Source organism: Nematolebias whitei, chromosome 13 (assembly GCF_014905685.2).
Source record: "Nematolebias whitei isolate Nwh7 chromosome 13, NemWhi1, whole genome shotgun sequence".
In the NCBI taxonomy this organism is placed as follows: domain Eukaryota; kingdom Metazoa; phylum Chordata; class Actinopteri; order Cyprinodontiformes; family Rivulidae; genus Nematolebias; species Nematolebias whitei.
This window is the reverse complement of record NC_056510.1, coordinates 3,932,428-3,943,109: the sequence shown is the minus strand read 5'-3', so window position 1 is coordinate 3,943,109 and position 10,682 is coordinate 3,932,428. Positions and strand designations below refer to the sequence as shown.

Below are 10,682 nucleotides of genomic sequence, written 5' to 3'. Positions count from 1 at the left end.
CTCTCTCTCTCTCTCTCTCTCTCTCTCTCTCTCTCTCTCTCTCTCTATGTTTAACTGTAGTAGTGTGGGAATTTTAACTAAATAATAATTTGCATATTTCACAAAAACAAGAGCTTCAATCCTTGCAATCATTTGTAAAACTACTAAATAATGAAAGGGTGTCACATCACGTTGTAGAACTGCTCCGCTCCAGGTGTCTGCATGTTGGAGCAGCTCTGTTACTTTCATTCTGAGATTTTGCTTTTGGAAACTTTAATTCCTCTTTTTCTGGATGTAAATCACATTTTTTGGATGATTGTTTCCTCTGGTATCAGATGCTGTGCAGCTGGAAGGATTTTTACTGAAACTTTTTTAGTTTTGGACATTTGTTATGATGCGTAATCATTTCTAAAAGAATTAATCCCCAAAGCAGCTGATCAATGTAGTGTTGCGATAAAGAAAGAGCATTTCTTTTGCAACATTTTTAAACCTGACAGCTCCTGCAGCACCAAGAGTTCGTTGCATCATGCAGCCCGTGTTTTTTACGAGGCCCACCTGAACGCCGAGCCGTCTCAACCTGTAATCCCATTCAAGGGTGTGGTGAAAAGCAAGCAGCAGAAACTTTGTGGAGTTATTCCAGCTATTGTTAGAAATGTCTGGTAAAAGTGTCCGAACAGCAAGAAAAGAAAGTATATACTGTATATAAACAAGAACAAACTGTACTTTAAGAAGTGCAACACTTGAATTAAGTTCTTATTAGCGTAACGTTTCAAGTAAAAGAACTTACCACCTGTTTTTTAAAGACAAGTTCAGCTTGTTTGAACTCTGATGTTTCTTAAACAGTAGAACTAAGTGTTCTTTTGGTTTAATCTGTCCGATGGTGCACGCTGAGAACATTTTTCACCTTCAGTTTGTAAAACGAGGAGGTGATGATGAGTCAGAGCAAGGCCAAGACGTAAGTGGATTGTAGCCATCTTCAAATGAACTTCAGTCTCTTACACTTCAAGTGGTTCATGCTGTTCCACAGAACTTTACACCATCTGTTTTGAAGAACCTCCATCTTCCTCTTGTTCTGAAGTCAGGTCTTGGGGCAGCATCTTGAGCAGGGAGGTCCAGACATCTCTTTCCACAGCCTCCTCTTCCAGCTCTTCTGGGAGGACCACAAGATGTTCCCAGGCCAACCGTCTCTCCAGCATGTCCTGGGTCTTCCCCGGGGTCTCCTCCCAGTCGGACATGCCCGAAGCACCTCACTAGGGAGGCATCCAGGGAGCATCCTTACCAGATGAACCACCTCAACTGGCTCCTCTGGATGTGGAGGAGCAGCGGTTCTACTCCGAGTCTCTTCCAAATAACTTCAAAACAAAAACAACTGGACTTTGTTTGTGACTGAAGACGTTTCGCTCAGTGGTGTACTCTACATTTTTGCACTGGGTGTAGAAACCAAACCTGTTAGTACAACGTAATCGTTGAACATTTCAAAATTTATCTGATGCTTATATTTGAATAAATGTACAACAAACTTTGTACAACAGTTGGCTTTGCATTAAAAACGTTATAGAATTTATAGAACAGTATCAAACCAAAACATGCTCAATTATTAAGTAAATACAGAAGTATTAATTATACAAAAAGTATTAATTATACAAAAAACAGGTTGAACCAACTCAATGTGTCTATAAAATGTTCCATATGTGTTGATACATGACATGGGCTCATGGAGGCTCGTGTCTTTGGCCACTTTTAAGTGGGTATACTGAAATTCCCAAATTTTTCTAGACGGTATACTTCGTATACCCACGTATCACATAGACTACACCACTGGTTTCACATCTCATCCGAGGAGTTTTCTTAATTCAAAGAACAGAGAGTGCAGGGTTTGAGTTATAAACTGAACTAGATACACATGCAGATTGTCCTCTCGTTCCTCACAATAGAAGTTCGTTAGGGTCTTTGTAAGTTTGACTCACAGATGGACCACTCTGGTGACATGGAGGAAATTCCTTATATGTGTGAAAATGGCTGGGAATCAGTCCCAAAACTGCATTATGAGTTTTTGAAAGTTGAAATCTGAGACCTCCTCCTCTGTTTAAAGATGTTTTATCTCGTTTTACATAAAACGCTTCCTTCAACCCCCTCTCAAACCATCTGTCTTCTCGGTACAAAATGTGAACATTTTGATTGTCAGAAGAGCATCCCTTCTTCGAGGTGTAGGTGAACAGCTGAGTCTTGTCCTGAAGAGCTGGCTCTCCTGAGTTCAGCCATGCGTCTGTGAAGAAGCTGTTTGGTTTGTTACTACTTCAGACGCGTGACTCAACGCAGGAGAGCCAGCTCTTCAGGACAAGACTCAGCTGTTCACCTACACCTCAAGGACAAGGGACACTCTTTTGACAACACATTTTGGAAGACAGATGGTTTGAAAGGGGGTTGAAGGAAGCCATGTATGTAAAAAGAAAGAAACCATCTTTAAACAGAGGAGGTCTCAGATTTTAACTTTCAAAAACTTATAATGCAGCTTTGGGACTGATTCCCAGCCATTTTCACACATATCAGGAATTTCATCCATGTCACCAGAGAGGTCCATCTGTGAGTCAAACTAAAAAAGACCCTAACGAACTTCTATTGTGAGGAACGAGAGGACAATCTGCATATGTATGTTGATTACCTCTGCATTATAACTCAAACTGCACACTCTGTTCTTTGAATTGAGAAAGCTCCTCAGATGATAAGTAATATCACCCCCCTTTTAAGTTTTTAAAAGTTGAAATCTGCGATGTCCTCCTCCGTTTAAAGATGTTTTTTCTCGTTTTACATACAGTAAATGCTTCCTTCACCCCCCTCTCAAACCACCTGTTTACCTGCTTCTTCCTTTTCAGGTCACCGGGGTCACTGTGCGAGAGGCGAGGTGCACCCTGGACAGGTCGCAAGACTAATTTGTTGCTTCCTTATTCTACTAAAAGTTGTCAGTGACACGTGAAGAGGCCTGGTTACTTAAAAATGTTCATGCTTATTGCATCTTCAGGGCGTCGCCATAACTTTCCCAGTTCATTCTGTGGTGATGACAAACAGGTTGCAATGGAGACAAAACAAGTCGAGGCCAAGCGTTGAGGTGTCTCGCTCTGTGGTCCGGGTGGAATGAAGTTTCAGTTCACATTGGCTCCAGCACCCCTGCGATGCAACTTAGGATAAGCAGCAGAAAATGGATGTGTGGTGTCTTTAAATCTTTATTACGTAATGTGCAAATATTCTAATGTATCTGAGGATAAGTTTTGGTCCTGACGCTCGTCGTAAACAGCCTGTGATAGAGAGCAGAGCTCTGTGCAGCAGAAGCTCTCTCACAAAGCAGCAGCTCTTCTGCTCCATGGTGGAGAAGCCTGTCAGTTACCCAGAATGCACTGCGGTGTGACATCATTTCTAAATTTATAAAAACAGTATTTTTGTGGTCTTGTCTCCGTAGTTAAAGCAAATGTCTATCACAAAAGGTTCATCTCTCCAACTAGACGGGGGTACCTTGAACAAAACAAACAAGTGTTGTAGTTTTATTGCTTTTATTTGCTGAAGAAGTGGTGATTTAATGCAATCTGAAGGATTAACTAAACTTTCACTAATTAGCATTTTTATTGAACGCGAGTTCCCTGAGGCATTTTGACAATATATAAATAAACTGAATATAATTTTATTGTTAATGTGAAACTGTCTCCAGATAATAACATATAAGCACTTGCACCATTATGAACGGTTAAATTTGTTCCAGGATGGCAGCAGCCCATTTAGGCCTTGCGTCCTTTTCAAACTAAGCTCTTCAGACGGAAACCATTTCTCCAAACTGGTGTTGTTCAAAGAGCAACCTCAGGGAAGACATTTCTTTGTAACTTTTCCACAGAACTCTTCTTCAAAAAGAACAAAATGTTCCTTAAGTGTTCCTTTGAAAGCGCTAATGACAAAATACAAACGGACGCGTCAAATAAATGCGTAAAATGTTTAATATTTGACAAATTATTCTCAAATATTTAACAAATAAAAGGATGAAAGAATGAAAAAATTATTCTCCGTGTTTTAAGGTGATCGTTTGTTTTTCAGTCATCGGGGACGCTGAAGAACTGATGAACGGACAGCAGCTTCCTGTTTACTGAGACGGCTCGGCAGTGAAAGACGAAGAGGAAGACCTGGAAACTTCCCGAGATGAAGAAGGCACATCCAGTTTTTAAGACCGAGGTGCAGGAGCGCAGCACATCTGGATCCCCCCCGCTGGGAACTTGCACTTAAACTCAGCAAAGAAAAACTTAACCGGTCAAGTGTATTTAGAAAGATAAATAATTAGCTTCTTCAAGTATTACAGGTTTAAAGCTACAAAGCATGACCCCATGTGGATTTACTGAAACTACTTTAGCTTTTCTGTACTTTTACTACATCCAGCAAGTTTTATCTCAAAGTCTCCGGCGTCCCATTCTGGTTATTTAGTTAAACTCCACTCATAAACCCAGTTCCTGTTTGTAACAGACGACAACAAAAACTGCAGACGGTGTCTGAAACATTTAGTCACTAAACTGTGGCGTGTGTCTCAGGAAAGAACCAAAAGAAAAACTTTCATTTTTCACGCTGCAATAAATACAACTTCTGTTGAACGAGAACTTCTAGACGATCGTTTGGCTGAGCGGTTCATATTTAATGCAGCGTGACATCACAAGAGTTTGATTTCCTGCAGGTTAGTTTCAAAGTAAAATAATCTGTGGCCGTTTAATAAGAAACAAAACGTAAGGCACAGCTGCGACTGCTGATAATGTTGAGATGAAATTCAGAAGCTAAAGGAGGTTGTTTAAGACAGAAACAATCAGCTACACGTGTATTTATATTAGGCACCGTCCTTTTTCTGCCTCGTGCACTTTGGTCAGTTTGAGCCCATGCAGCGATGCATCAGACGTATCCAGCTTCTCGTGAACGACGTGAAAGCTAAGACCTCGTTACAGTTGGAGTTAAACTTTCACACAAAACAAATGTTTAGGTTTTCTGCTGGAGGAGCAACAGATCAGAGGAAATGCAAAAAGGGCCGCTGTATTTTAAAGGCAGCAGGACACAGACGAGTCTGTGAAGGGCTCCTTCAGTCTCCAGAGTCTTCCTCACGGTCGCCTTCATCAAACGGAGGCTTCAGTCGCTCTCACTGCCCGACTCACTCAGCTGGAGGTCGTTCTCTGGAAGATCAGGGCAAATGTTTTCAAGAACAAGTCGAGTTCAGACAGCGGACTTCTTACTTAAAAAACTTAATACACATGAATTTAACCATCCGGCTTTTTAAAAACATTTTAGTCTAAACACGTAAACAAACAACAAGCAAAGAGAAGATCTGCTTTCAAAGCCAACATGGTGCAGAAATGTTACAAGAACGATCCAGAGTTTTTCAAAGTGGGGGCCGCGGCCCCCTGGGAGGCCACCAGGGGGGCCTCAGAAAGCTGGAGAGAAGTATTTTTTTTAAATTGCTGTAATAAAAATCGAATCTATTTTTCAATCATTAATTTAAAATATATTTTTCTCCATGCTCATCTTTCTGACTGGCTGCCAGTCAAATGCATCAAGCTGCTGTACTCTGCAAGCTAGCATAGCAAGGAGGAAGTGGAGACATTTCTAAAAAGACCGAAGGAACCGACCAGCAGTTCTGTTGTGGTGGAAACTGCTGCAAAAAACAAACAAACAAAGAACTCGTGGTCAGATAAACTTTGAACGTATGAGGAAGCATACACGAAATATGACTTTAATACAAACGACACTTTATATTCCAACCTGAAATGTGTGCACGAGTGTTTACAACCTTCCAAACTTCAGCGCGTCGAGTTGGAAGATGTTTAAAACATGTTGGTTAATAACGTTTTGATGCTCAGCAGCTGTAATAATTAAAGGAATATAGTGAATAAAAGTTAAAACATTCTAAAAGTTGATGTTTCTTTACATATTTCGTAGCATTGTGGGTTTGCGAGGGGGGCCTCGGCCAGAAGCTAATGCCGTTTGTGGGGCCATGGCATGGAAAAGTTTGGGAACCCCTGGTTTAGCCAACAAATCTGTCTCGGGCTAACTGTACAAAACCACCGGACCGCCTCCTCCATGGCACAAGTTCACCTCTGACCCAGTGCTTGTTCACTGACCCCCGCGACCCAGAAAGGAAAAAGCGGGTAAAGAGTGGTTGGATGGACGGTGCATAAAAGTCTGATCCAAAATGAGTGCGCTTCGTTAATATTTGCAACCAAAAACACACGAGTGAGTGAAGCGACGCAGGCCTGCCGTTCCACGTCTCCAGTCTGGTGTTCGGTTCTGCAGGACGGGGGGTGAAGAATCAAAGAGTAGCACGCAGGGAAACGGGTACTGCTGCAAACACGTCTTTTTATCCGTGATAGGTCACATGTAACTGCACAATCTAAAAAGTTAAATAAATGTTTCTTTGGAATTACATTTGAAAGTGTGTTTGTAATCTTGCACAGATGAGCAGTCACCCTCCGCTATTAGCACATTTCTACGCCCTTCATTGTCTCCTGATAACAATCTATTGCTAATCTTACATCTAATTTAAAAACATACTTTATTATTCATGAAGGTCTTTGTTTAAAAGAAAAGGCAACTCACTACACCATCAAATCACTTGAGAAAGGAACAAAAAGGCGCCTCACTCTGCGACGCGACTGAAACACATTTTGAACCCTTTCGATCTGAATTTAAAAAACGCGAGCCGGCTCACGTGTCAGCCAAAAGCTGAATGTGTTGCTCAGGTTACTCACTGAGCGTGTTCATGAGCTCTCCTCCGCTCTCCTGGTGGCGATTCGTCGAGCTGGCGTTTATGACGGGCATGCTCTGATTGGCCGGGGCAGAACTTCGCTCGTCTTCTGAGTCACTGCTGCTTGAGCTGTCGTCGCTGCTGGAGGACGAGCTGTTGGAGCCTGAAGAGCTGTTGCTGCTGCTCAGCTGATCCATGACCCTTGCCTCCGCCATCAACTCTGTTAAAAAAGAAACTGTGAGGATTTAAAGCTTACAGTCTGAGGACGTTGTGCCCAACGCATTACCTCGCTCGATGTCATCCATTGGTGAGGGTGGAGAGGTTTTCTCCTTGGGAGAGCTCTTGGAGCTGGATGAGGTTTTGTTAGTGCTGCTGCTGCTGCTACTCTTCATCTGCTGGCTTAGGCGACTGGTTTGTTGCTCCAGACGAGACTGAATTTTACTGCTGCCCTCAGCCCTGATAACACACACAAAAAAAAGAGTTATTGATCAAATATCTAATATACTTTGAAAAGAGTTCAATAAAATTATTCTTAAGCTTACCTGGTCTTCTTTACAGCTATATTACTGTTGAGTTTTTCTAGTCTGTACTCTCCTGTATCATGGTTCACGATGAGGATGCACTCCTTCATGTAAGGCCTCTTAGATCCCTTGAAGACTGTAACCGGAGCACTCGAACCCTTACAAATCAAAATCAACACAAACATTACAAGAATAAAAAACAAAAATTAGTAGTTTATGCAGCGTCATTCATTTATTTGTTCTTGCTAAAATGTTTTGATCTGATCATTTGGATTGTCCTGTTTAACCACAGGGTTGATGCTGAAATAACGATTGTGTTTACTACTGGATCGAACAGGAGACGAATCAATGAAATAAAAACAAGCATATAAAAAAGAGCAAACACAAACTACTGAAATGTGGTTTTAAAGGAAATTAAAACACTATATTAAATACTTACCTTCAATTATTTAAATGCAACTTTAAAATTCCATATTTATATGCATTTCAATCAAACCAACCTCTAAATTGGGTAAAGTAATGGTGACTTGCTCTCCTTTGCCAACTTCAAGCTCCCCTTCACATGTTGTATCAATGGATGCTGGTTTAAAATCATCTGTAGAGGGAAAAAGCGGAAACTATTAGAGCTCAATATACATTTTCAAATATATCAATTGGCTAATTACAACAGAGAAGGAACTTAATTTAAAAAAAAAATAGTTTTAAGCGACGCAGTTCGCCACTTTCACCACAAGGTGGCGGTAGTGTGCAGACTAACTGTGTGCTAACATTAGCCGATCTTTTGACAGCTCGAGGGCTTGTAACATTTGATAAAATGGCATAAATATTAATAAATAAACTGTGACTTTGCCATGACGATGGAGCAACATGTATATACAAATGAAATACAAAGAGACAGAACTATCCACCGCACGTCAGTCATCGCCGGATGTTAAGCTAACAAGCTAACTAGCGTGCTAACAGTTAGCTGCAGTAAAAGCCAGACGTCAACAACTTACATCGCACCGTGTGGTAAGCACTTTTAGGGTGTTTCTCAAACGTCTCTCCTAATTTCAGGACGTGCTCCTGGTTGTCAAAGTTGGAGTACGCTGTCCCATTCATTATGTGAGGAGTTTCATGGGCTGCAAACTTCAAGTTTCCTCCGTGTTTTTTTATGCGATAAACAGGTAACGCAGCTACCCAGCTAAGCCCCGCCTTCTACTGAATTCTCCTCAATCATTGGTCGAGAGGATTTTTACAAAGTTCTGATTGGTTCGAGAGCTGTCAGTCAGGATCTTGCGGCGACAGCAGCTTTGGTGAAAATGTCTTTTGAACGTGGTCAGGAAATACAGTAAGAAACAGATCCCAGTTCATCTTCTGACACCATAGCCTGCCACAAAAATACTATATTTTTATTATTTTGGTGAAAAACAAAAAAAGCATAGTAAAGTTTGGAATTAATGTACTATTCTGAAACCTTTGGGATGGTTAGAGTACCCAAAAAACTGAACAAACTAGAAAAATGTTCATAATATCCTGATGCATGCTCAATAATCCAGGTAGAAAAATCTAAAAAAGTTAAATCTGGTCCTCTGGACATTCAAAAAAAAAAAAAAAAAACAATAAAAAAACAAATCAACAATTTTTTTTTTTTGTTGTTGATTTGCTTTGTTTTTTTTTAATGTCCAGAGGACCAGATTTAACTTTTTTAGGTTCATAATATCAGTTAGCCTCTATGGCTATCTGTAAACAAGATGATGGTTTGAGTCTGGATTTCAGACATGGTGTTTAGAGTTAACAAGGTACCGTCATGTTTGGATCAGTCGTGCATCAACATTTGAGCATATGATTGGAAGTGGGGTCATTTTTATTTAGCATAAAAATCCTAAACTTTGGCCTTCAGTGCAGCTGAGTGTGAAGCAGCTACGACGAGTCAGCTCCTCAACTGGAAACGGATTGGTCGTGGTGAAGAAAGAGTTCAGTCCAAGCTCTCAGTTTACTAGTCTCTCTATGTTCTAACCTTCACCTGTGGTCATGAGGTAAGGATCCTGACTGAAAGAACAAGTTCATGGATACAAGCGGCTGAAATGAGCTTCCTTCGTAGCGTGCTGCTCCTCTGCATTGAAAAGAGACAGTTGAGGTGGTGCAGCATGTGATTAGGATGGCTCCTCCATCCATCCATCCATCCATCCATCCATCCATCCATCCATCCATCCATCCATCCATTATCTTTACCCACTTCTTCCTTTTCGGGTCGTGGGGGTCGCTGGTGCCCATGTCCAGCCATCACTGCGTGAGAGGCGGGGTACACCCTGGACAGGTCTCCAGTCCATCACAGGGACACAAAGAGACAAACAACCACTCTCTTTCTCTCTCCTAGGGACAATTTAGAGTCACCAATCAGTCTAACATGCATGTTTTTGGTCTGTGGGAGGAAACCGTAGCACCCGGAGAAAACCCACGCATGCACGGAGAGAACATGAAAACTCCATCTAGAAAGACCCCCCGGACCGGGATCTGAACCGGAGCAACCTGCTCACTGAGAGGCAGCAGCTCTACCAGCTGAACCACTGTGCTGCCCCTAGGATGGGTCGTGGACGCTTTACACCCCCCACAGAAAATAAAACACAGGGTGGACCCAGAACTCTCTGGAGGAATCGCTCTGCCTGGGAATGCCTTGGGGTTCCCAGGAGGGCCTGGAGAGGGTCACTGCTGGGAGTGGGTTTCAGTATTAGACCTGTTGCCCCTGCGGATGGATGGATGATGGATGGATGATGGATGGATGATGGATGGATGGATGGATCTGTTTTTGCTCTGCTGTGTAACTGCTGTATGACTAAATAAAAACAAACACTGTGCTCAATCCGTTTGCAGAGGCGTGGAAATCATATTTTACTGTGTTTTGTGTAGTCCCTCTAATTATTCCTCTTAAGTTTTTGTTTTTTTTGCCTTTATTATTAAAATCTTGTTTGATTTCTTTAGATTTTTATGGCATTTTAATTATTAGTCAAACGTTTTAGTTAAAACGTTGCTTTATGTAAAAGACGCTTAATAAAATATATATTTTGATGTGTTTTCAGCGTCTCCAACAAACGCCATTTTATGACCCAAATTAACAGCATGAGTGGGTCGAAGAGCTCAGGCGCTGCGTGCACGTCCTAATGGCCTCAGATTAATGAGCAACAACACTGATTGCACGTTCAAGCCTTCTCTGGCTCCAGGGCAGCTCATAGCTGTGATAATAATCTCTTCTTCTTTCTTTAAACTGTTAATGAACCGTAAGCCCTAAATCCTGGGCGGACAGGCCCTTACAGAGGCCATATGCTCGGCTGCCTTCAACCATTACAGGATCTACGTCCGAGACGAGGGGCATGTTGAGCTTCTACACCGAGTTTCTGTCCAGAGGCAGTACCATGTTCAGATGGATAATTTGGAGCAAAACACAACGG

At 41.7% G+C, this 10,682-nt stretch overlaps 1 protein-coding gene across 1 annotated transcript; it reads right to left on the bottom strand.

Annotated features, from left to right (window-relative positions):
- Window positions 1-3,949: 3,949 nt before the first annotated feature.
- Window positions 3,950-8,450, bottom strand: eaf2 (ELL associated factor 2). Its single transcript, XM_037686243.1, has 6 exons — window positions 8,253-8,450; window positions 7,755-7,849; window positions 7,276-7,412; window positions 7,020-7,189; window positions 6,738-6,953; window positions 3,950-5,165 (listed from the first exon to the last, which is right to left on the bottom strand). Exons 1-6 carry the CDS (start codon window positions 8,353-8,355, stop codon window positions 5,122-5,124), a joined length of 765 nt encoding a protein of 254 aa, XP_037542171.1. The 5' UTR covers window positions 8,356-8,450; the 3' UTR covers window positions 3,950-5,121.
- Between the last annotated feature and the right edge of the window lie 2,232 nt (window positions 8,451-10,682).

Coding starts and splice junctions, on each gene's coding strand:
- eaf2 (XM_037686243.1), bottom strand. CDS start 8,355: ATGAATGGGACAGCGTACTCCAACTTTGACAACCAGGAGCACGTCCTG. Junction 7,190..7,275: donor ATAGCTGTAAAGAAGACCAG/GTAAGCTTAAGA, acceptor GTGTGTTATCAG/GGCTGAGGGCAGCAGTAAAA. Junction 5,166..6,737: donor AGAGCTCATGAACACGCTCA/GTGAGTAACCTG, acceptor CTGATCTTCCAG/AGAACGACCTCCAGCTGAGT.